The sequence below is a fragment of the Atheta coriaria genome, unplaced genomic scaffold (assembly GCF_025399875.1).
Source record: "Atheta coriaria isolate IRGN ID8LTWV9N9 unplaced genomic scaffold, Caltech_Dcor_3.1 hic_scaffold_2_pilon, whole genome shotgun sequence".
NCBI classification, from domain to species: Eukaryota; Metazoa; Arthropoda; class Insecta; order Coleoptera; family Staphylinidae; genus Dalotia; species Dalotia coriaria.
The window spans coordinates 1,043,024-1,069,416 of record NW_027045444.1 but is presented as its reverse complement, the minus strand read 5'-3'; the positions used below and the strand labels follow the sequence as shown (position 1 = coordinate 1,069,416).

Sequence of the window (26,393 nt, the reverse complement as noted above, 5' to 3'; positions counted from 1 at the left end):
AGTTTTTAAAGAAAAAGGTTTAAACTTAATTAAATTCCTTTCAAAATGTGAAATTTCCCATAAATTTCCACGGTAGAGTTTTCTCTCTATTCAAACTTAAAGTACACATTAAAAACGCCAACACAAAAAACCGTTATCATCTCGATGAGTATTAGTCGTGATGCTTTACAGTTTTACACCCTTTTACGCTTTTATTTGCCAACTTTTCTCTCCGCTCTCATTGTCGCCGGCCGTCGTCATTGTTATTTGTTGTTTTCTTCGCGCGGTAATAACTCGAGTTTTGAGTTCGGTGCGCGTATGCTATAGCCCGGCGCCTTCACATCGCTGCCGAACCATCCCGCCGGCGCGCCGCCTCCTCTTCACTTACTTCACTTATAGCGTGATGTATCGCCGCGACGCCGCCGAACATTAACGCCGAACACATTCGGGCGCGTGTCGGGGCGGAAAACATCTTCGCCACTTTGCACACTTTTCGCAAGCACACAGCCGAAGACGAGGCGGCGGCGAGACGTACACAAACACAGACGTTATATTATTACCGCGCGGATGCAAGCCGCGTGTATATATTTATTACTTACTTATATATTTTATAATTTATCGCAATGGCGAAACGCGCGCGCGGAAGAACGTTTGCAGCTAATTGCAGTTTGGATGAAAGTTTTCAAAGTTTTTGGGCGGCGAAGGCGGCAGCGGTGGCGACGTTTGTATTCTATGTTATAAATCTACGAGAGTACAAGGCACACTCAACAAGGACGTGTCGTTAACAACTAACTGCTAAAAAAGATGCAACTTTAAAAAATATACACAAATTTTGAAATAAATCATAATCATCTTCATTTTTAATTTCTGGGCAAACCGTTCGAGATATTTCAAATATTTAAAATGCATAAGAAAGGCAAATAAATGATCTTTAATTTTGTGATAAACGTTAGTTAATAAATATTAAAAAAAGTTGTTTAAAAATGTTTAAAACTTAAGCTTTTGATTTAAAAATTGTAAAAACCACGAAAAACTTTCATTAAAGTTCAAATATTTTATTAATCTCAGGTAAAATTTAAAAAAATCACAACCATCCGAAATAATTATTAAATTTATGATAATTCTACATATTTGTTATTAACATGGGCAGATAAATCGCATTAATAATTACTGTCGAACAAAAATATTTTTTTTTGCCGAAAAAACGATCCAGTTAAAGAATAAACTTATTTATCTCAAAAACCATTCAAGATATTTAACATTTTCAAAAAGTATTTGATACTTATTTAAATTGTTTGACCAAAAATTGAATTTAAAAATTTAAAAATTTTGAAAAATTTCTTGCTGTTGTCTTGAATGTTTGTTCGCACCGTGTTTTAATGTTAATACCGATGGAGGCGGTTTAAATCCGGAACGTGGTGGCTGCTGAAAACCCGACTTGCACCGACTTGCCAAAACTTAATCCGACAATAATTTTATCGCTTTTTTATGCAAATCGCGCGCAGCGCACACGTATCGCCAAGTTGGTTACTGTGTGTCTGTGTTTGGGGAAATCTTAAAGCCGCCCCCGAGGCGAGCGGCGGTTATTACCGGCACCTAGAGATTTTAGGAGCGCCGCCACCGCCGCCGCCGCTGTAAGAAACAACCGAACAACAAATAACCTCCTAAATATATACGTTAGACATATATTTCCGACGATGGTCGCGCGCTTCCTGGGACTTCCTACGCCGTTGTTACAGAGTGTGCTGCTTAATTGCCGCCCCCGCCTAGCGATACGGCAAGCTTTCTAGAAATCTAGTAAATACGAAATATACTTAGATGCACGATGAATATTCATATATAATTAGATTGTGCGCACTTTGCTTCTCGCACTCGTTCTCGTTCTTTTGAGTGGGTGTCGGGGGGCGGCAGTAAAGATGGAGCGGGTTGAATTCGCGCGGGGTAAGGCGGAAAGAAACCGCAAGAAGTCGAGCGCGATGCAGGTCGAAGTATTAATGCTGTCGGCGCGCGGGGCGCGGGCGTTTTGCGTTTGCGAGGGAATTAAAAGTAAGCGAGAATTAAAAGTGCGCGAGGAGATCATCATTAAAGTGTTTACGTTTTGCATTTGCCGCGCTTCGTTTGCGCCATCGTCGACGCCGCCACCGTGGCCGAAAGGGGATGTAGAAGAAGGATTATTACTCGAGTCAATTTAAATTTTCATTTTTAAATAGGACACGAAATCAACGTTTTAACTAGCTGCAAGATTTCAAATTCCAACAAAACGGATTGAGATATTTGAAATTTTTAAAAACACAATGAAAGATTAATAAATTATCTATTATTAATATAAAATTCAATAAATTTCAGTTTACATATTTCTTGTTTCATCAATGCAAAACTTAGTTTAACATTTATTTGCAGTAAAAATGATTTTATTGATATTTATTGAAATTTCTCGAAGACGGTTAGAGATATTTGAATTTTTAAAACAATTATGTTTAGAAATAAACTAGGTATAACATAGTTTAAAACCAACTTTGTACGTAATAAGGTTGTTAAATAATTTACACCCAAAGTTGACAAAAATTTTTCTCCAAGTAATTTTTCACATTTTTTCAATCAAAACCTTATTTCCTCTCAATATTTGATCAAACTATAAAATTTTATCATCTGGCCTGCATCCGAAATAAATAATTCTCACCAAGGATAAAAAATTCATCAAATTATCTCCGTTCCATCGACTGCAAACGATGAAAAAGTAGTAAAACTCGATGGCAAACTTGCGCTGCGTCTAACGACACGCATCACGAACTTTCCCAGCCGCAAAAGACAAATTGCACGCACTGCGATCATCTCCATCATGTCGATACTCGTCAGTCCTTCAGAGCCCTTCGACCCCTACCTGCGCGCATCCGCCAAAAAGGTCGAACAAGTTGAGTTATTACCCGAGTGGCAGCCTCGGCACTCGGTCGGTTTGCGGTTAACTGCACAAGTTAAATATTTACAGCTTTTCTTTACCGCACACGCAAAAGTACGCAGCAACGCAAGGATCAGCAAGCGTAATCCGTCACGTTACCTCGTAAATTCCTCAAGCGTTGATTCGGCGCTTGAAAAAGTTTTAATTTTGAGATTTTTGCCGTCGAAACAAAATAAAAGCATACTCGGTTTTTTGCTTCTTAATTTCGTCCTGGTGACACCTGCTAATGTAGAAAACGGCGGCGCAAACTTTCGAAATTGCCTCGCAGGTCGCCGGGGGTTGTTATCTAGAAATTATGTAAAAACTACGCCGTGGATGATGGCGCGCGCGGGGGTGGGTGGTAATTATTTTCCGTTGAAGTTGTGCCGCGCGCGTTTTCAAGACTAAAGAGCGTGAAAAATCCGGCGCGGGGGTTGGAAAGTAGAAAAATGCAAAAGGGGTAAATTACGAAACGTCTTTTTAAGTGGCACGTTTCGCCACTTTGGCCACCGAGCCGCCGCGTCGTGCCGCCACTTGTTGTTGGGTGAAAGGAGCGTAAGAAGGACCGTGAGGGTGGTCGAGCAAGGGGTGAGGGTGGCTTAATTTCTTTCGGAAGGTGGCGCAACACCTGTCGCGACTTTTCAAACTTCCATTAGTGTCCGTATCACTCTAGACAAAAGAGATGAGGAAAAAATTTATTTCGAAACTAACGAAATTTTAAATGTTTTTCTAAAAATTGTAAGTTTTTCGAAAAGTTTTTACATTTTTTGAAGATAATGTATGAAAATAATTAAATTATATTTAAGGTGACATAATATTTATAAAATATGCTCTAATGGTTTTAAAAATAATTCAATGCAAAGTTAAGTACTCTTAGAAATTTTAATATTTCATAATTGTTATTAATTTTGAAATAAAACAAAAACTATTTGAGATATTTGAAAAATTTAAAAATATCTGAACACTCAAGTAAATTTTCTAAAACATTTTAAAGTTTTATTAAATTATCTTGATTGGTTTACCTTTTACAAGAACTTTTATATATTTTTTTGTCAAAATTGATACCCAATTCACTTTTACACAGAAATTTTAAAATATCTCAAAACCTGTTTGAGATAATTCAAAAATTCAACACTTCCTAAATGCATAATTAAATTACAAATAAACAGTAGTAAATATTAGTAATGCCTTTTGTCTTATCTTTTAATTATTATAAAATTAAGTTAAAAAAATGAAATTAGTTCAATATTATATCAAATTTTTTTAATTTTCTAATAAACCCAAAAATATTTGAGATACTTTCGATGTTTAATATGTTTTATATTCTTAAATAAATAATCTACAATTACACAAAAAGACATAAACTAATCTTAATTACTTTCGGTGTAATTCACTGTCAAAGTCAAATGTAATCTGTAGATTTATTGAATTGTCCAACATTTGATAAATTCCAACCCTTCTTTTTTTCATTAACTCAGCGAGTAGTTAGTTGCTACCCATTTTATTGCTATTACATCGGGACGTTTCTTGACGTTGATAAAACCTCCCTCGCGGGGGTTAATTTCCACGTCTCGCAGCGTTTTTCCGCCATGTCAAGACAGTCCATCTTACTCCTGCCACTCTTTGCTTTTTTCCGTACTTCGCAAAGCTTGGCAGGATGTTTTATTTTTATAATCTTGTCGCGCGTAAAAAAGCAAAATCGTCTTCAGATTCTTCGCTCACCTGCGTTCGCAGAAGGGTGAAATGAATTTCTGCGCTCGTCAAGGATTTTTAAGGCGAGCTTTTACGACGCGATGCCTCAAAGTTGGTTAAAAACCAGTCGTAAAGTTCGAAATTTACTTAATGAAATATTTTTTAATATTTCTGGAAGCATTGATTTTAATTATTAATATTTACAAAAATATTTGCAAAAAAATTTAAATTTCAAAAACTCCAAAAGTAGTAAAGATATTTTAAATATTTAAAAAGTGATTGATTCCTCAAACATTAATTTACAATTCCCTAAAATTACAAAAATGTAGCTTTGACGGTTAGCTTTAAAATCAGTGTCAAAGTTGAGCTTTCCACATTTTCAAAAATTTAATTACAAATTTTTGTTGGTTTTCAAGTTAGTTCCAAACGATTTAATAATTTTTCGTGCGGTTAGGGGTAGGTCCGAAGGTCAATATTATCTTTATCTCGTGCGTATCCTGCGTGCGCGACGAGGGGGTTAATTTATCGGCGAAAAGTTGAATTTCATTAAAGCTTTCGGGCGCGCAAAAAAAAAACCGCGCCGAGCAAAGGAAGTCGTCGCCGTGTAGTCACGCGCGCGTGCCCAAAGGGTGAAATTGATGATTTATATTTTTAGCCACCGGGGGTGATTCAACCCGCCGCCCGGCCCCCTGAAAGTCATTTTTACCGTGGACCTATTAAAACTAATAAATTTCGGCTACAATCGCACTTTCGCAAAGTGCGCGCAAAGAAAGCGAATTTATTAGCGTCCAAGGGGGCGGAAACATTTTTAACAAATCGCATTTCACTATCAGTGGGTGGATATTTTTCATTATACGGCGTAAATTACCCTTTCAAATGGCGTATTAAAATAAAAACTATATTTCGAGTGTTGGGAGATATTACCCAGCGGGGTTGGCGCGGCGGTAAAAGTCGCCAAACAGCTTAGTCGCGCGTGCAATTAACGGGATTATCTTATTGTTTTAATGTCTTTTCGACGCGTCGGCTTGCCGAGTACGCAAAGTAATGCAAAGGGATGCTGTTTACGTTTGGGGTGGCGGCGCAGTGGCTTTCGATATTTGCATGCGGCATAAATAACACGCTAAGAACCATTCGCAAACATTTCTTAATTTAGGAATGCCTTTCGGTACAAATATTCATCCCTTGTTTTCGGGTAATAGGGGTGTCTGTGAGGGCGGCGATGTACCTACAAGCGCACAAATCAATTATTAACGTTTTTCTTTTGCGGCTTTCTTTCGGCGGAGCGATTAGGTAATAAAACAACGTCGCTTGATACATAATAAAACACGGGGTTGAAATATCGCCGCGCGGTGGAGGCGCCGGGCTGGATTATAGGAAATGCACCCCACCCAGCTACTCGGGGCGCACGGGCGTCTTTGAGGGCGCTTCTTTTGTAAACGTGGCCATATCTTGTAATCAAACCGGCTGCTTGTTGTTCACTGCACTCGGTGTTTGTGGCGGCGGCGGAATAAGGATGCGACTAAACGGGGATGCTGGAGCTGACCAAACTTTATTTATTATTAATTCATTAATTAATCTATCAAGTCGAGCGCGAACGGGTGTAAACCACACTTTTGTAAGACCGGAAGAAATTGGGTTGTAAAATAACCTCATACACATGAACCGGCAATATTTTTTTAATTTGCAAATTTCTCGAAAACTTGCAGAGATTTTTCAATTATTCAAAAAACATTCTGCACACACTTAATTAATCTACAATTTCTACTATAATTTTATTAAATTATTCTTTATATTCATAGTTTAATTGATGGTTGAAATTGGCAAAAATAAAAAATTATTAAAAATAATTTTTCATCTTTAATTAGTCACTATTAATTACTGCCTTAAGATAGAACAGTCAATATTATGTCAAATGATAGATAATTTAATAATCTTTCAAAATATTTTAAATTTTTTAAAATATAACAATAAATTGCATAAAAATTCAAAAATTTCCAACCCATTACAAAATATGTCTCCATGTACAACAACACACCTCAAGTAAAAGTTTTAATTAAACCTCTTCGCCTTTTTCGGTTCGCGCCTCGAGCACGCCCACGCTTTACGATAATGCGACGCGTCGCGACGCCCATTTTCGCCGATTCGCAAATTTTCATTTACTTTCGGGGGGCGCGCGCGACTTTTTGCGTCACTTTTTGTCACCTAGTTTTGTCGTAAACGAAGGTGCGCGCATCATCACCTCGCCAAGGGGGCCAAACGGAGGCGGCAACTGGACGACGTGCGGCGTGGCGGCTCAATTAAGAAAGTTTTCCATTTGGTAATAGAAACGATGCGAGAGTTGGGTAAAAAGGTTTCACACGCCGAGGTTGAAATATTCAAAATATTACTGCGCGCCCGATGGTGGCGGCGCCGGCGGTGGCAACCTCGTGGGGCGGTGATGTCGGCATACAAAGTTGCCAGTTGGCAGTTAAAAGTCAAAGTTGTTTTTAGTGCAGAGAGACAGACGGATAATGCCAAAGGCGCGAGCTGCGGAGTGTATCTGACAATTAAATCATAAACATGACGAAATTTTCGCGTGTTTATTTAAATAATTAGTGGAAAATTTACAAAATTTCAGATTTTCAGCATTATTTCTAGAGTAAATCATCAAAAAACAAAATTAAATCAAATTTAAATCATTTAAACTAAAATTTGCAAAATGTTACATTTTGTTTGTTTATGCAAAAACTAATAAACATTTTTCAAATTTTTAAAAAACATGTTATAAACAAATAAATTCAGAATAAATTTCCAAGTTTTCAAGAAAAATGACGAAAAACCTAAGAGTTATACGCTGTCAAAATTACCACTTATAAATTATAAGAAAAACACCGAAAATTACGCATTATTTTACTAAATTTGAAATATTTCAAAAACTATCAGAAATATTTGAGAAAACTCTACATATTTATATTCTCAATTAAATTATCAACAAATTAAAACAATCCCCAACATTTTCACCGCACCATTCACATTTTATAACAATTCAAAGTTGGACTTTCATTAAAACAGCTACCAAACTAAGCAAATAGAGTGAAAATCATGAGAAAAACTCAATTTTCACAAAGAATCCTTGCAAATTTTCCCACACATTGTTTACCCTTACACGCCCACACCCCCCTTCAACAATAATTCATTCGAATGTGAGCAATGTGAGCATTCCGCACGCCGGGCGCTCATAATTGTGACGCATTTCCGCGGCGTGCGAAACTTTTTAATGTCCTCCTTGCGTAATCGAGCCTCCGCAGTCAGGACTCGTCCTCGTCCTGCTCATCCTGGCATTTCCTCATCCTGCACACATACTAGAATATTACACTGCGGCAGGACTAATGGTAATAACTGACATTGCGCACGGTGCGCACCTTTCTAAAATTCTTCGCGACGTAACGGCCTGAACGGGGGAGGAGGCGGGGGGATGCGCGCAGGATAATGATAATAATGTTTAAAGGACCTTTCGGCGCCGCGCAAAGAAAAAACAATTTATTTTCATTTGCATCGTGCTTTAATCTTAAAACTTTCAAAATAATTTTTACAAAAATACAAATATCTCTTAAAGGTCCTTCAAAACAAAATAATTATAATTAAAAAAATAGTTTTTCTCTAGAATTAAATGAATGTGGCATGCGGGAGCGAAAAAAGTGTGAAAATTATTCGAGTCCTGAATAAGTCGCCGTGGAATGAAATTATGACGTGTCGGTCCTAGCTCACTTGAAACTTTATACTTTATTTATAATAATGACCAACACTCGTTGCGCAACGCGTGTGCAGAGGGCCCGAAATGGAAAACTCAACTTGCCACCCCCTTCGGCTGCAGAAGCCACCCCCTCACAACGCGTCGGTGTTTGTTATTTAGGCGCTCTGCCTGGCCGTCGGCAAACAGTCAGATGTAATAATGCTCTTTTGCCTTGGCTAATTAGGAAAAATTAACGTCAGCCGAGGGATGTGGCCGGGCAGGAGTTCTTTGGTTCCTGCGCGTCATGCATGCGAATATATTACTCCTCTGTCGGTGATGCCGAGGGCACAGCTCCGCTTTCTCGGTTTCGTATTCGTTTTTATTTATTTTATTACCAGAGACGAGTTTTAATGCAACAAACATGTGTGTGCAGGTGTGTAGGTGTGTGCGCCTGCGAAAGATGAGAAAAATGAACGGCAAGCTCTACCGCTCTTTATTTATGAAAATGTTTACATTAATTAAAAGAATAATTAGCGTTTTATAACATCGCATAACGGTTCATCATGTCCGCGCCGCTCGCGCTTTAAATTGTATTTTATTGTAATGCTCGAGTGGAAAACGCAAAAAATCTTCACGGGAGAATTTTAGTCATTTTAAAGCTGCAAAACATCCGTACGTGATATTTTCATTTAGTTTTTAACATATATTTTATAGAAGAGTATATTCTCTATTAATTATCATGTTTTTTATTAACTTTTATTGCTTAAATCTCGAATTATAACGGTTTAAATAAAGTTCACTTAAAATAAATTACGAAACCAGTGAATTGAAATATTTTAGTTATTTTAAAATTGTGCAAAAACTATTAAATATTTTGGGTTTATTTAATTAAATTGTTATAGAAAATTAAATTTCCTATCATATACTAAAATTAAATAAAGATTAACAATTAGTTTAGCCATAATAACATGAAAAAGTTGAATATTTTAAATAAATTTAACGTGATTGCAAAAATACCTTGTTTTCTTGTAGTTATTAACAAATAACATAAAAACGAATAACATTTTGAACCAGATTTCTTCAGAAACTTTTTCAGAATTAAATTTTGAACAAAACCACATCAAGATTTTGTTGATATCAGCTTTGAATCAAAAGTTATAGCCCAATTTGTGATCATTATATAAATATTGACAAAATTACTTTAAATTGTTAATAACTTTTTGAAATTTAATCTCACAAACAAAATATTTCACACATAGATGCAGAATTTATTCCTGAATATATTTCTGAAAGATTCTCCTTTTATCTCAAATAGTTTTCGAGTAATTAATAAAACAAGCTTCTATAAAACAACATATTTAAAAAAATCTCCGGCGATTAGTTACCGCCACCCTCAAACATTAATTTCATATATTGTATTAAAAAGTACGCAACTTTATGGTTTGTGTAATCGTAATCTATCAGAAAGATACGGTGATTCATTACACTCCGAAAACATTAAAAACGCGCTCCTCGTGGTTTTTCCGTCTCCATCCAGCCGCCCCCTGCGATCGCGTTTTCTCAACTTCCTCTCGTCGTTCTGCTCTTTGTCATTTTTACACACGTTTCCAATTTGCATTGCGCTCAGATGAACAGAACACACAAAAAAAACCGCAGCAGCGACCATCGCTACCCCGCGGCCAACACCACCCCCATACCACAACCCTCACCCTCTCTAACACACACCAAAATAGAAGAAGATATCGCGCCCGCCCAATTTTCCATTTTCGCGAGCACCAAACAAAGTCCTATCTATAGCCTTCGACTTTTTTAATCGTTCGCATTATTTCCCAACGCGGATGGGGGCTGCGCGGACTCGCCGGAAACCGGAAGACCCTTAGATGACGGGTGAAATACGATGCCGCGCATACACACCCACACCGAGAGCAAAAAAAAACTCATTACCCGAGATTTTTTAATCAATTTATTCGTTCGGCTTCGCTCGTTCCGCTTTCTGAAAATACGAAAATGTGAAATGGGGGATGCGGGCGTAAATTCGGCGGTTTGCCCGGCGCCTTCATCGTCATCTTCGAACGGAAACGGCTCGCCACACGCCATTTAACAAAACCGCCACTATAATTCTAATTACTTTGGATTTTTTCGGCGGTGCGCACAGCGTCGATTCGGATCGCTTTTTAATTTTTCGCCCGCTGCAGCTTGCAAATGGCAATTGTGGGTCGTTAATGGCGGCTTTATAATTGTGCGTAAGTCGTTAACTTTCTACGGCGGAAGCGAAAACATTTTTCCAATACATAAAATCAGATTCTTATTCACATCTCAACGTTTCGGGCATAAATCGAGCTGAAAATCTGCAAGATTTGCGAAAATCTCAAATTAAACTCAAACTGTAAAAGATATTTTAAATCTGTAAAATGTTTTAAATAGATAAATAAATTATCTATAATTTCCAATATTATAAATTAATTTTTACTAATTAGTTTTTGTTTAAACGTAAGTTAAAGTTAAAAATAAATTTTATTTTTATTTTCAACCGTGCTTTTAAGATATTTTCATAAATTACTCGAAAACCACTGGCGATATTTTAATTATCCAAACAGTAGCTAAAAGCTGACAAAATTCTGTGTGCAAGGTGGCAAAATAATAAATTTTTCCTCCTTCGCAGTCCTTGATTTCGCGCCTCTTAATTACCGCCGAGAGGTGCGCGTCCGCGCACACTGAGATAATGAAGAATTAGGAACGACAAAACTACATTAATTAATTAATCCGCATTAGGCGTGCTGCCACACTCGGAAAGAACTCGAGATTGCCATTTGCACCTTCACGTCGCCGCCCCTCACCGCGCCCCCACTTCACTCCAAACTTGCGCAATAATAATGCGGAACTTGAACAATAAATAATCATAATGAGTATATATTTTCGTCGCGGATATATTTTATATAATATAATTTATTCGAGGCGGCAGCATGCGGCGGCGGAGGCGGTTGCAGAAGCAGGCGCGGGGAAGGTGACTTCAACGAACGCCGGTGTGGAACGCCGTCGTCGGGTAGGTTAGTAGTGGGAGGCAGCAGCGGTGGCGGCACCGACGGTAGTGTAAGGGGGTGGCAAAAGACAAAAGTCGAGATGCGGCGCGCAGCATCGCGGATATATGTAATAAAAGATTAGAATTGCAAAGCGGGGCGCGTGAGAGCGCGCGCGAGCTGGCGAGTAGATATATTTCGGCGGGCGGTGGCGGCCGCCCCCCGTTAATCCGGTGTTATATTGCCGAAGTTTTAAGAGAGGCGCGCTAAATACCCGCCGCCCCCACCTGCGCGATGCAAACGCTTGTACACGCTTCGCATGCGAATTTCACCGCCGCCGCCGCCGTCGAGAAAGCAAATACAAATAATTATACACCTGGTTGTGGGGATGGAGGCGCAAACGGGTGGGTGATGGTTTGTTAGTGTTTAGGAGTGGGAAAGAGTCTTATCTTTTCATAGGGGGCGGCTTAATACACTCGTTTCATAGAGAAAATCACAAAGATTCACTTAAAATTAATTTGTTTTAATAAACATTGTAATTTTAGCAAAAATTACAAAAAATGAACAGAAATATAAATAATAAATTAAATTTAAAAAATCATCCCTTAAAAGTTGAAAAATTGCGTTTAAATCTCCAAAAATCAAAAAATTAAATTTTTTACAAAATGATAAAAATCAACATAAAATCTGAAAAAACCACGTGTACCTTTATACTGCGTGGTCAAACAACCCCTATATGATTCTCTAATTTATCGATTGGTGCCAACCCTCGCGCGCGTTAAGAGGGTAGCACTTTAACAAGCCTTGACGATGCACAACGTCCGAGGACCTTCAAATTGCGAATCATTGTTTAAGCAACCTGTACCAACGCACCCCAAATGCCGCCTCCAATGCCCCACACATACACATACTCACCAGACGCAAACGAAAAAAAAATCGACACGAATGAATAAAATCAGAATATCAACACGAAAAAAAAATCGCCAAAGAGAGGGTTCGCTTCTCGCTTCGCATGCGAGTTCATAAAAGGGTTACTTTTATTTTGTGTCCGGCGTGGAGGGTTCTTTTACGTTCGCAAGTTCATAAATCTTCGTACGGTCAAAGGGTGGCGAACAAAAATCGCGTATATTCGTAAAATTCTTATAAATAATAATAAATTTCATACCTGACATAATTGACGTCTTTGTTGTTGTAAAAAGTCCCATATGGAGGTGTAAGGGATGGTAATTCAAAGACAAGCACCCCGTTGGCTCCACAAGCAGCAAGAAGACTATTACTCTCGTTCACAATAAGGCGATCCGGAGTGAACAGGGGCGGCGAATACGGCAACAAAGTCTGAAAGCATTTTTAAAAGAATCGATTAGGCAATAAAACGCAGAGAAATAAAAATATTAAAGCTAAAATATTACTTCCACCCCTGAAAAGCATCCACCCGCATCCCTATTTTACTTGCTTGGCGGTTATTGCCTAATTTAAATCGTTGTTGTCCTCCATTCTACCACCCTCCGCGTCTCCCAAGACGATGCGAGAGAAAAAGCTGTAAAAATTGCAATCGGGGGTGGCTGCGCGGCGTCGGCTTATATAAATTATTGATATTATTATATTAAAAAATCCATCCCGGAGAAGTCAAAGCGAGCCCATTATGCTTAGCGCCCAAACTAATGGCGTTTTTTTCTCGTTCGGATAAGGCGACGGTGGAGGCGCCGGGCATATACCGCAACCCCTTTGCGCAATTTCCATTAGGCAAACCGAAAAGAATTTGGAAGCATGGAAAAAATTAAACCACGCCGCGCGTAGAGGCGATTTATGAAAAAGTGATCCGGTTTTATTACTTTTATTACGGGGGATGCGCAAGATGCCGCAAGGAATCGACAATATAGATGGGTTTTCTTTAAGGAAATGGGTTTTTCCGTCTATTAATCAAAGATAAAATGAGGTATTTAACCATTTTTAAAGAAAATTCATTAAAACAGTAAAAACGTTAATTAAAGCAAGATTTTCTATTTATAAAATTTTATGAAAATTAAAATTTGCAATTTTCTTACATTTTCATCATTTACAAGAAAACTATCAACAATAAATTAAAAATTTAAACAGTTTTAAGAACCTAATTAAAGCCGTCATAAAATACACGCTAATTATTGTTAAAATATTACAGGGTACTCTCACAAATTAACTTTAAACTAAAATAAAATTTAATACAACAAAATTTTGAAATTTTTTAATTAATTTAAAATTAAGGGATGATTTTCCAATTATAAAATTTTATTAAAAATCCACCCAATATCCTGATTAAATTACCTTTAATTTGAACCATCCCCCTAGAATATTGCTCAAATATCTATTAAACTAGAAGGGCTCAAAGTTGATGTTCAATTTGGCGTTTCACGTTTCCAACATAAATAACACCCCATTATTTCAAAAACGATCACAGCCACGTGTGATCCTGCATTATCCTTTGATAAAATAATTTTCGCAAAACAACCACCTCTACGCACGCCAGCACACGCGCGTGTTCAAGTTTAAGTTCCCCGGTTCCGTGAACGGGACATCCTGGCGCAGGATCTCGTCGCTCGTCCTGGAGGACGATATTTAATAACAGTTATAATAAACGCACACATCTTCACGCGCACCCTCCACAGCGTACGCACATCCGGCGCATTTTCCTGCCTTTCTAAGACCTTCAGATACTCTTTGACTTCATATAGATACCAAATAATAATATGAATTTTATGCCATCACCCTGTACATCCTGTAGGATGTGTAAGAATGGAAAGGGTTGCGCAAGGAAGGAATCGAATATAAACGACTAAATAACGCCACGCCGGGTGCCCTGTGAGCAAACACACACCGTTTGGGGGTGGGTGTGTAGAGGTACTCTTGCTCCAAGGGGGTGGTTCTCAAGGGTAGCGCGGTGAAAAGTAGGGTGTGAGTGTGTTCTCTACAAGACAATACATTATCCCGCCTCGAGATGCTTCTTGCAAGGTTTTGGTGTTTCTTCCGCGTGTGTGTTGCGCGCATTACATCATCCCTTACGGGATGAACAGCACCACCGCCGCCGCCGCCGCCGCTGGCACCCCGAACCGAATGTGATGTTAGTTTATTGCCGAGTATAGAAAAGCGAGCCGCTTGGAATGTGTAATGTGTGTGCATGCATACACAGCCGAGTGATGGTGTGGGGTGTTTTCGGGGCTGTTAATTTACTACCCCTTATTAAATACTATATTATGTGTGGGCAATGTGTGCGCCGACTTAGCGCACGTTTGCGATACAAAAATGCATGATTTATTCGAATACCGGCGACGCCGCCGACGTTGGTGGAGCGCTAAGGGTCGCAACCCTTTATTGCCATGTTAGTCATCGGAAAATTACGGTCTTAAAGTGGTTTAAAATCAAATTCTACATTAACTCGCCAGAGATAATAATTATAAGCAAAATGTTACAATTTGTATTTTTTGATGTTTTTATTATTTACGAGAAAACTATCAGCAATAAATTAAAAATTTAAAAAGTTTTAAGAAGCTAATTAATGCTGCAATAAGTTATGAACACTTTTATGTAATTATTATACAGGGTACTCTCGTAATTTTTAGTTAAACTAAAAAAAAATTAAATTTTACACACAATTTTGTCATATTTTTAGGTTTTTCTAAAAAACTATAGGTAATAAATCAAAAATTTAAAAACATTTCAAGAGCTAAACAATACCACAATGAAATAAAATCAAATGTTTGCAATAATTATACAGGGTATTCCCGTAATTTAAAGTTAATCTTGGTATTAAATAAATTTAAACAAAATTTTAGAAAATTCAAATTTCCACAAAAACTATTTAATATTTCTAAAATCAAATAACATTTTATGAAACCTAATAAAATTCCTCATAGATCCTGAAAATTTGATAAAATTCCGTCCATAGCAAGTGACTTAAACCCGACGTCAAACTATCGCTACTAAAATCTGGCGATATTTTTATAGCCAACAAAGGAGTGGATATTTTAACGTTGATTACGAGTGTTTAAATTTCGTCTGCGCGCACGCTAGACTAATAAAATCGTGCAATTTTTATCTGCTCCTCTCACACGTATAGTACATCCTTTTTACTTGCGCACTTTGTTCACTCTCTCCATGGATATCACCTACACCTATACCTAATTCATCCATATAAGGGTGATTTGTTCGTCGCGTCTCTTCTTCTCCTCTCTTGTTGTTTTTCCTAACGGGGTTGAAAGCATAGGGGGATGATGCGCCGCTTTTGTTTCCCGACAATTTTTCGTTCGTTTCCTCGACGCAGTCGAATTTATTTTTATTTTTGCGTTTTGCTCCGTCTGGGTCGCTCATATTCCGCGGAGATTAATAAGGCACTCGCATGTCCCTCGTCTGTTATGCCTTCAACCCTCCCTTATGTGTTTTAGTCGACAAATTCGATTTTTTGCGAGGCAAAAAGCATTAAAAATCAGATGTCCTTGAAATTGTATTTTTCATCGTCAAGGTGTAAGCAACAAAAAGTTTAAACTTTGATAATAAATTACTATATGATATAATTATTGGATTTTAATAAATCTTGTGTCAAATTGTAGATAATTTATTATACTTCCACCTGGTTCAAAAATAATTACAAAATCTTTAATACTTTTCTCATAATTAACATTTTACTAAAATAAAACATATTTTTTAATTTTGAAATCAACCCTTAATAAAATCTAAACAAATAAGGGTTGAATTATCAAAAATATACTATTTTACGTAGAATATAATCACCTTTCGATAACTTTTTAAAATTTTAAAATCCCATCAATACTTTTAGAGTAAATGCCAAAAAAGTAATTAAATCACTAAAAATGAATTTTGACACACTGTATATAAAAAATTGGTTAAAATTTTAGATATGTGAGTGTATGCAAGCTAAGCAATGGAAAAACTGACAAGGTGCGCGACGTCCTCGCCGCCGCCGCTCGCCTCCACCCCTTAGTCTGGTCTCTGGCAAGCAAGGGTGGATGTTTGAATATCTGTCCCTTATAGATAGCCGAAAGGGTTGGCGGAAGTGACGGCGACGCATAAATTCCGCTGATAATTGCCGGTCGTTTCTCTCGTCCTCTCATTTTTTCGCGCAGTGAGCGTGTGCGCTTTTTTTTAATATATAAATATTTCATTCGTATTTGCATCGTCGCGCTTCACTTGGACTAAGTGCAGGGAGAAAGCCCTTTTTTGCGCGCGCGGGCGGGCGTTTATGATTTTCGCGAAAATAATAAATGTGTTCAAATTTTATTCGCGAAATGGGCCATTGTTTCGATGTTTTATGCGTTTCATCCATCGTGCAAATGCGGCCGAAAATGTGGGCGTGTGTTTTTTGCTTCGTCCTCGATGTTTGATACTTAAATTTAACGATGTAGGAATTTTATTTTTAGTGTTTATTTTAGACAAATTAAAATCATTTGAGGAGCAGTTTTTGAAATATTTAAATTAAATTTATTCAAACATTTTTTCGATTTACTTGCAAAAATGAGAATTTTTTTTTAAGTTTAAACAAAATTTACGGCAACATCCTGTATAGCACAAACACCAAATATACATCATTTTATTGGAAATTTAAGCATATTTCAAAATAATTCTAAAATTTTGATTTTTCAGTTATATTTTTTCCGTAAAACATCAAAATGTATCAAAAACAACAAACAAAAAACGTATTTACTACTTTAAACCAAATTTACGACTACACCCTATACAAATTTATCAATTTATCAAAACTAGATAATAGAAAATTTATCCAGCTTTCCAAAACTGCAAAAAATACTTCCGGGATCCTATTAATTTTCTAGTTATCCGTACTTTTACAAAAAAAATCATTTTGCGGTTTCATTTCCGGTTTTCAACTCTAATTAATTGAAAAAATCACCGCATCCTAATTTTTCCACTCCCGACAGGAAATTAAGATTTCAATATTCGCAACCCCCTTCGTTCACGCTTCACGCACGATCGCCTTTTCACTCCTCGGACTTTTTAACCTCTCCACGCCTGCTTAGCCAGAACCATCTTAAAGAAGCGGCGGTGGCGGCGGCAGAAACGGAGGCGGTAAGCTTCATGCTGACGCAGATCATCCCGCCGCTTCTCAACACGCATCACTTGTCTTAATCTACACGTTTCAAGCACGTTTTAAACAACTCCTCATTTTTATGCGCCGTTTAAATCCTAATTGCTTATTCCTTGTTGGAATCGTCCTGGCGAAGCAGCAGCAGCGAAAAAAAAGGACACGAGGCGTACAAATCGTGCCCTCATCAAAGAAGCACCTTGCGGCGATTCTAAAAATAAAAAAAAGAGAAGAAAATGTAAACGATTTTACACTCCGATTCGAATTTTTGCCCTCGTCGGCGCAAACCCACCCCCATTAACGAGGGGCGGCATGAAATTCTCCATCGTTTTCCATCATCTATGTACAACTTTTCTTATTATCGAAACAACGCCTTGTATCCTCGTCGGGCAACGAGAGATGAGGAGGAAAAAATTCGCTTAGCGCGGCACTAATAGGAATCGATCCAATGTATGTGTGTGTGTGTGTGTTCTTCCTTCAGGACCAAAGGAAGTGTACGCGAGGAGCGAAATTAATAAGTTTCCCAACTTGTTCCTGCGCTCGTCGAATTTTTAACTACCCGAAGGCGATTTTAAAAATTGGAATTTTTCCTTGTCTCTTTTCGCCTCAACATCCTTATCCTTACCGGGAACAGGAAAATACATTTTTTTCTCTTATTTTATTCCGGCGCGCGCGCTCCGAGAATCTAACTGAGTTATTTAGTTATTATATGCGAGAGGACGTTCTCATCGGTCGGAATTTTAAATTTTCAATTTTCAATTAAAAACATCTCTCTGGAGAAATTCGTCCGGGAAACTTTCTTCGTTGCGCCGCGCGCGTTTTTTTTTCTCTGTGTGTTGTATTCCTGGGTCCTGCGACCCCCTCGAGCTTGATCCTGTGCGCGTAATTTTTCGCGTTACGCTAATGGTTATTTCTCCCGCTAGATATTCATCGCCCGATGGATGGATGATAAAAAGGAGCAAAGGACTCACAGGACTTTCAACTGCACAAATACGTAATAAGAATTCTTGCACAGTTAAAAAAATAAATTCAGAAAAATTTACGAATTCATGTGTTTATCGTATCACTCTGTATATTTTATTTTCTTTTCAAGGATATTTATGCAAATAATTTGAGCGTGCCCAAATAAAAAGTGGCAGTTTACATTTTGCGCCGACTTTATAAAACTCGTTGACTAATTCATGGACTCTGACTCTGTGCGCGTGCATGAGTCGGTTTCCTCTCGTCGTCCTGTGTTTTTTTTTTGTTTTCGTCCTGCGGAGGTGAGCCTGAATGTGCGCTTTCCTTTCACGGCGGGGCGCGCGCGCGAATTCGGCGTCACCTCGCCCCACGGGAGCGATACCTGCTTATTTTTCCTGCTCGACGACTCGTCCGGCCACCCCCCATCGCTGCCACCCCACGGCCACCCTCGGCGCAGACAGGACGAACGCGCGCCCTTGTCGACGTCGTATTAATACGGATTAACGAAAATACAAGTATTTGTAAATGAAAATATAAATTGAAAAAAATAAAATATTTTTTGCAAAATGTTTGATAATTTGGAAAGTTATTATTGGATTTTTATGAATAATATGTCAATCGATAAGTAATAATATTATCTAACAGATGACCAAAAATTATCCATTTTCATATATAGGGTGTTGCGTAAATTATTAATTTTGAAAAAATATCTCAAAAAATTTACTATTTTTTCATAAAATACTCAAAACTCAAAAATAATTTAGTTTTAGCAAATATTTTTAAATATTTAGAAAGATAATAAAATTATCTATCAACACACAAAATTTCATCCCTGTATCTATTCAGGGTGTTGAATTATCGCCTTTTGAAAAAAACAATTTTATCTTAAAAACCCTCAATACTCGATAATTTGCATTCATACCTCGCGTGACCACAACAAAGCACAACGAATAAATAACGAAGTTTATGTAGCAAACTCGAACGCACATCAATGAAACCCAATGCGAATCATTTTTATTACCCGCGTATAGATAGCGATTGATTTATACAGACACGAATGGTGTTCGCGTACTGTTTGCCCACGCAAACAAATCGTTTTTCGCACCCTGCGCACACATTTTTCCCCGACAACCCCTTCGACAATCCTTGCAACTGAATTTTCGTTCAGTCATCAGTTCTTTTATCAATGCGTGAACATACGGCCGTTAAAACATTCTCAAAACACCAAAACAAACAAAAAAATTAAAATAAGAAAATAAATAATTTAAGAACACATACAAGAATAAAGATAGTAAAGTGTGTGAGTGATCAATATGTTTAATTAAAACGTGATCCTCGCGCGCGTTTGATCATTTGATATCGCTCTAATTAATTACCAATGTCGGACATGTGTGCGACACGGGGCACTTAATTGAAACTCGAGCGTGCCAAGGACCTCAAGGATTCAAGAGGATTCAGCTTCCCCATCTTGGCTGATATGATGTAAAGGCAGAGTAAACACGCGGCAACACAAAGGTAAAAGTAAAGCTCGTGTCCGCGCATAGAAAACGTATCTTAAGCAGCATGCAAGGCGAACAAAGAAGACGCACATGAATAAAACAGAGACGCCGGGGCGCCTCGGTGAATTCTATAAGGTATAAGCGATCGTTGATAACGCGGAAGGCAACGCGAAGAAAACGGACGTCAAGGATGCACACAGGACTCAAAGGTGTCTGTGGTAGGGGGTGAATTATGGCCGCCGACACCGGCGCCTCCACCAAGAGGGACACCTGTTTTAATGAGTTCGCTAGGCGGGCAGGTTGCGCCGTTCGCATGGTGACATGTGTGCCGCGACCGCAGGCGAGGAATATTAATTAATAGTCCTTGAAGATGGCGATGGCGGGTGAACCACCCCAATATCACAATTTCAAACAACATAAAATCACTCAAATACACACAAAAACACAAAATGTGGAAAAAAAAGTGTATCATTTCCTCATGTCGCACGTGAATTATCCTTATCCCAGTTCGTCCTTTTTTGAGTCCAGCGCGCGAGCGTGAAATTCAATTAACTTAATTTGATTAGCATGTAAATCAAACCGCAAACTAATAAACCGAAGCCCGGGACGCAACTCTTTTCATTCGAGGGTGCCTCGCAGGACTAACACGCAGAACAAACCCCTCAGCGGCGTATAAAAAAAAAGAACCGACACGAATAAACGCCGAAGAGGGACCACACATACAAGATACATTCCCGAGGATTAGCGGCAGGACGACAACCGCAGGACGCGGACAAGAGGCAAGATTTACGAGTGCTGGATAAATGAAATTTATTTGCGTATCAAATTTTAAAATTTAAGGATAATTCAAGGAAAAATTTATTTTTTCATTATTAAGACTAATATGATGCTTTAAACGTGTTTTAAAGAGTAATTAAAGATTTGTAGATATTTCACCCTTGAGGGTTGACACTGTACCCAAAAATTCGTCCTTTTTCTGTAGCATACCGACATAAACCATCGAAAACACGACAGATACGCATAAAAAGTGTCATTGAACAAGATCTAAAGCCCATTCAAGTCAAGGGTAGTTTTCTAAAATAAAAAGGGGTGGATGTCCTTACACAGTCGCCGCAGTCCTTAAAGCATGGCTGACTTCTCTCCTTACGCCAATAACTGCTAATTAAATTAACTTTTTAATGGGCTCTTTTTCACTTTTCCACGCTACCCCAACGCTCTGGAAGCATATCGCGATGGCACGTTTGCTATCCGCGCCCAAAGACACTTGTTATCTGCACATTATCTTAGAAACCCTCCAGAGTCAAAACAGCGTCTTCTAAAGGGTTGAAAGGCCAAGGCAAAAGGACAAAAAGAGAAGGACGACGAAAAAAAAAAGATAAAACGAAAAATGTGGTTTGATCATAAACGCAAACGGAGAAGGGTTATTAGTACACGCGCAGAGGGCATAACCGTAAAAATACGAAAACCAAATAATAAAAAAAAAACGCAGCACAGGGGATGAATGTTCTTGTTCGCCCCAACCTCCTAAACCTAAACATCCTGAATATCCATCCTTTTTTTTGCGCTTCTTAAATGAGAAGACAAGAAGTGTAATAAAAAATGTTTGCTTTCTCAGCGTTGCGTTACAATCCTGTTTTACACCCCCAAACGAACGAACGGAGGAAAAAAACGGATAAAAAGTAAAAGTAAAGGGTTGTTTGGCCGGAACAGCGAGGGTCGTAATTAGAATTGTATTATTAAATATTAACATCTGTCTTTTGTCGGTTCGTCTCGGGCTTGTCTTGGAGTAGGAATCCTTACATCCTTTTATTTGTCTTGCTCAGCTAATTTTTACAATTTCAGAACGAAGGGTAGAAGATGATAAAAATAAAAAAAGGAATCAATTTTTCATAATATTAAAGGCTACGTTTCTTGCCGCAAACAGGAAACGTAATAAAATAAGTTGTAAAAAATGTTAATTAGAAATTTTGTTTATTTTGGAAGAAAAACTTAATTTTTTTGGAAAAAATTATGAATTTAAAAAAAACATCAAAAACTAATAAAAAATGAAACTATGATTTGAACAAAATATCCAGAAATAAATTTGGATAAAAATTTTAGGAAATTTTTTTTTTTGCAAAAAACTCAATTTTTTAACATTTTTTTGGAAAAAAATTAATTTTTAAAAAAAAAATTAAATTTTGAAGAAAAAAAATTAATTTTTGGAAAATCAAGCAAAACTGAATTAAAAAAAAATATATTTCTACATGTGATTACGATAAATTCTGTTTTATATGAAGTAACCCAAGATAATATCCTTGTTGATTTTCCACAAAAGCAATCCTTGCATACAATCCAAAGGAAATTGCTTCGGAAAATTTGAGCAAGCAACTAAGGTGAACCTTACGCGAAAGCAAATCGTTTACTAAATAATAAACTTATTACGTTCGGTAAATTAAGCAAAACAATTGAACAGATTTCCCCGAGCATTTCCGACCTTCAGACGCCTCGTCCTTCGTCCACCCACCCCCGCACCATCCCACAACCCCAAAAACAACACACCATTCGTATTCGATTGTGTGCCTCGAACAGAATGCGCAGAATGTGTCACTACTTTACTCCGGCACGACCCCGCGGGCGCACAAAAGTGTAAATTTTCTGAGGGGCGGCGCGGAGTCCTTCCACACACACACACACAGCACCAAAACGGAGAATTGAAACATTCGCCGAGATTGAAACATTGAATTGTCTCAATTCGGAGCTAAATTACTGGAAATCTTAACGCCGCACGACTATACACACACAAACACCAACACACATATATTGCCGCCTCCGGCTGCAGGATAAAAACATCCCCACATTTCCCAAAACACAAAATAATTAAAATTAAACTTACACACTCGCTAAACGCGATAATCTTGTACTATTGTATGATTAGTGCTTGTGTGTCATACGCAAGCGAGAGCACCGCCGCCCCCGCGCACAACCAAGACGATAAATTTCGACGGCGAACCGCAAGAATCGTACACGGCAAACGCACGCGGCAGTAAAACCTGATTGTAAATTCTAAATTCCGCAACAATACCCACATACATACACCCCCGAAATGTTCACGGGGGTGGTTGCCAAAGGGGATGCGAGGGGTGGCAGAAAATGTGCGAAAATTGTAAAACGAATAATGAATGAATAACGCACGCACTATTCCTGTGCGCAGGAATGGTTAAACATACCTAACGTTTATTACCGTCCCTTTCAACCGCCCTTAAAATGTTTTAAGGGATGAACTTAATACTTCAAAGTCTCACATTGTTCTCTCATCAAGGATAAAATCATTAAATGTTAAATCCTTAAAAAAATCAAATTTTTAAAGCGTTTTTAGTAATATTTTAATAGATTTTTAAAAAATTAATTTTTGAAAGAGTTTTGAGGTTAACATATGACTAAATATTGTGTTACCCACAAGGTATGTGAGTGCTATAGTCATTTCGCGACGATTTCGGCGTTTAAAGCCTCGCGCGCGCTAAAGCACTCATCGTCGTATATTACGAGGCACCCTTTTCGAGCTTTCGGCGGCGGCCGATGCTCATGGGGGTGGCTGTCGTCGGTCGGCGGCGGCAGCGGCCTCGATACGCTTTATGTGCGCGCTCGAAACACGTTTAATGTTCTATTAATGAACAACAAGAATTTCATTAAAGATTGTTTGTATATCAACGCGTCCACTAAATTATAGCGTGCGCCACCCCCGAAAACACCCCGTGGCGGCGGCGCAAACTCAATACGCGCACGCTGACATACTCATACGCTTGGTATTTTGTTTTCGCAAGTCGCTCTTCAATACAAAATTTTAAACATAAAAATTTAAAAAATTACATAATAATATGAATCGGGGACGGTTGAACAGGATAACAAATGAATAACGATGAGTTTTTTCGGCTGGCGGTGGTGGAAGCGCGGACAAACAAAACAAAAGGAAATTTATGTCTCGGCAACATTTCGGCATACCAAATATTGCGGCTGTTCCTGAAAACCCATCCTGCCACCGCCGCCGCCCCCACCGCGTGTTTGACAATGCGAAAATCGTGTCCTCTTCGAGGTGTCGCTAAACATGCGAAACACAAATCTCGACGTCGAAGACAAATCGCCGGTAATCAGCGGCAGAAAGCCGCGCGCTTTGCCAAACCACCCGCACCACCACCACCACCGCCCCCAACACCCACCGCATTCGAATATGTCACACCTTACCAAAAGTCACACACAGCACGACGCGGCACGTAGGCCGCCCTGGAGAGAGAACAGATGATGCATACATATTCGAGGGACGGCTGGATAAAAATTACCCCTTTTGATAGCCAACCACCGCCGCCCCCGCGGGATACAGTAACCGCGCGAGGGACAAAGCTTCAGAAATACTAATATCTAACGTCGTGTAGCGTACAAAACGCAGCTTTTGACAAACGGTCAACGAAAGGTGTCATCATAACCATATCGCGCGCTGCCGCCTCCCAAACCACCCCTAAATATCAAAGCGTAACCACTCAGTCATCTTTTGTGCGGTTTTAAAGTGGGAATTATTCCGCCAGCGCAACGATTCACCATTTCACATTCGTGCTTATATCCCGCCGCCCCCCAACCTAAAACCACCCCCAATGTGTGTGTCTGCATACTCGTACATCTTAGAAAATGGATGCGCGACAATTTGGAAATTTAATAACGGCCCGGTGTGCCGATGTGCGGCGAGCGCATTTTGCATGTTCTCCAGCCGCCCCCGACACGACCGCAAACAACACCTATTACTATAACCGCATGCAATGGCGTCCGTAGCGGCGGCAGCGGCCGATAACAATAGCACAACTTGCGCGGCGTGTGTCGTGTAACAGATTAACGTTTTTGGTCGATGCACACACAATGCCACCCCCGCTGAAAACCACCCAGTGGGTCGTGCGGCTTGCCGGTCCCGTAGAGCTTAGAAAGCAACGGCGACGACACAAGTATTAGCGAAAGTTATACAAGAAAGCAAAGCTTACAGCGCTGTGAGCGTGAATAGAGCTTGTTGAGCTTTTATTGCTCGCAGAGGGTGAAAAATTTTATTTTCTACTAAACTGCTCGTAATTTCTAAACGGGTTGACCAATTTTCTTCGAGAAAGTGTCATTTTAAAGCCAATAAACACAGCTTTAACAACATATTAAAACCGTACAAAAATCAACTCATAAATATTAATTAAAAACATTTAAAATAAATTTTTCCTAAAAAAATAACGAAATATCAAAAAAAGGGTTTGGTACAAAATTCCGGTATTAATTCGCTATTATTGATTCAAATTAGGCCGCAACATTAATTCGATTAGCGCGTGGATAATTGATTGCGTTGCGTGCGTAGTCCACCCCCGCTGCTTTTGCATTCTCATTTAGGCGCGCCCGGCGCCTCCACGTGTTTTTCAATCGCGAATGCAAATCCCATATCGACGTAACCAACTCACACACCTTGTAAACGCAAAGCAATACGCTCGTGGAGTCACTAATTTACGAGTGCTTTGAGTCGGTCGGTCATCAATGCTTATGAAAATTAATCACTCGCATCGCCAATGAATGACAAGCGTACCACACGCGCTGATACTCATCATCGTCCGTTCGGACAGTGGCTATTAATGGATTAATTTCGATACGAGTTTTGTTAATCAATTAGCCGTTAGCATGTTGCTAGTTGTAGGTCGTGCCCAAAAATTGATGGCTATTCCCGGCAGACTCGTAAGAACATGACAATGAATTATGAATTATCCGAGTTTTTTGTGTGTTTCGGACGTGGATTACTTGTCAGCATTGATAATTGATATTAATTTATCTCGCTTTTTTTGAATTAAATTTTATCGAAAGGTGTGGTGGTTTTATACCGGAAATTTATGCATCCTTAGAGGCACATCAATGTCTCCTAAACATATGTCGCCTTAAATTACGCTAGTTTGTACGATTTTTTTCGTTTCTATAATGCTGATACTGATCGTAAAACGCGCTCGTAAATAAATCCAGTTAATGTGTCACCTGCGTTTTCACCGGCGGCGATGGGGTGATTTTTGGGGCGGCCGGCACAAAAGTTTTCGCGTGATGTTGTCAAATATACGCGGACGCGTGCCCAAACCACACACATAGGTGTATACAATGTGGAAAAAAGTGAAGGTGCAGGATTATAATTTGTCCTTTGGTGCTCTATCCCCTTTTCGGCGGTGACAAAGGACATCGTTGTTGTCGACGTTTTGGATGCGCACACGACATAATGCGTGATGCACGAAGTTTCCAATTTTTTAATGACGTCGTTTATCTTGCCCACACCGACCGTGTTATCGCTTTGAATGGAAAGATTCGAAGGACGAAGGATGGACAAGCATTAATCGTAGTCAAGTGGGAAAAAATGTAATTTTTGTTTTTGTGGATAAGAAAAATGATAAATAAGCAATTTTTTCGATAATTGTATAAATTATTAATTATACTTTTATAATATGCAATGCAAGTTTATAAATTTTCCCTAAAACTACCCTTA

At 38.7% G+C, this 26,393-nt stretch overlaps 1 protein-coding gene across 1 annotated transcript in view; it reads right to left on the bottom strand.

The window, feature by feature from the left end:
• Positions 1-26,393, bottom strand: part of mbo (Nuclear pore complex protein Nup88) — a 40,095-nt gene that overhangs the window by 3,607 nt on the left and 10,095 nt on the right. Inside the window, 1 exon segment of the mRNA XM_065316877.1 lies at positions 12,501-12,670. Within this exon segment, the coding sequence (XP_065172949.1) occupies positions 12,501-12,670 (170 nt within the window).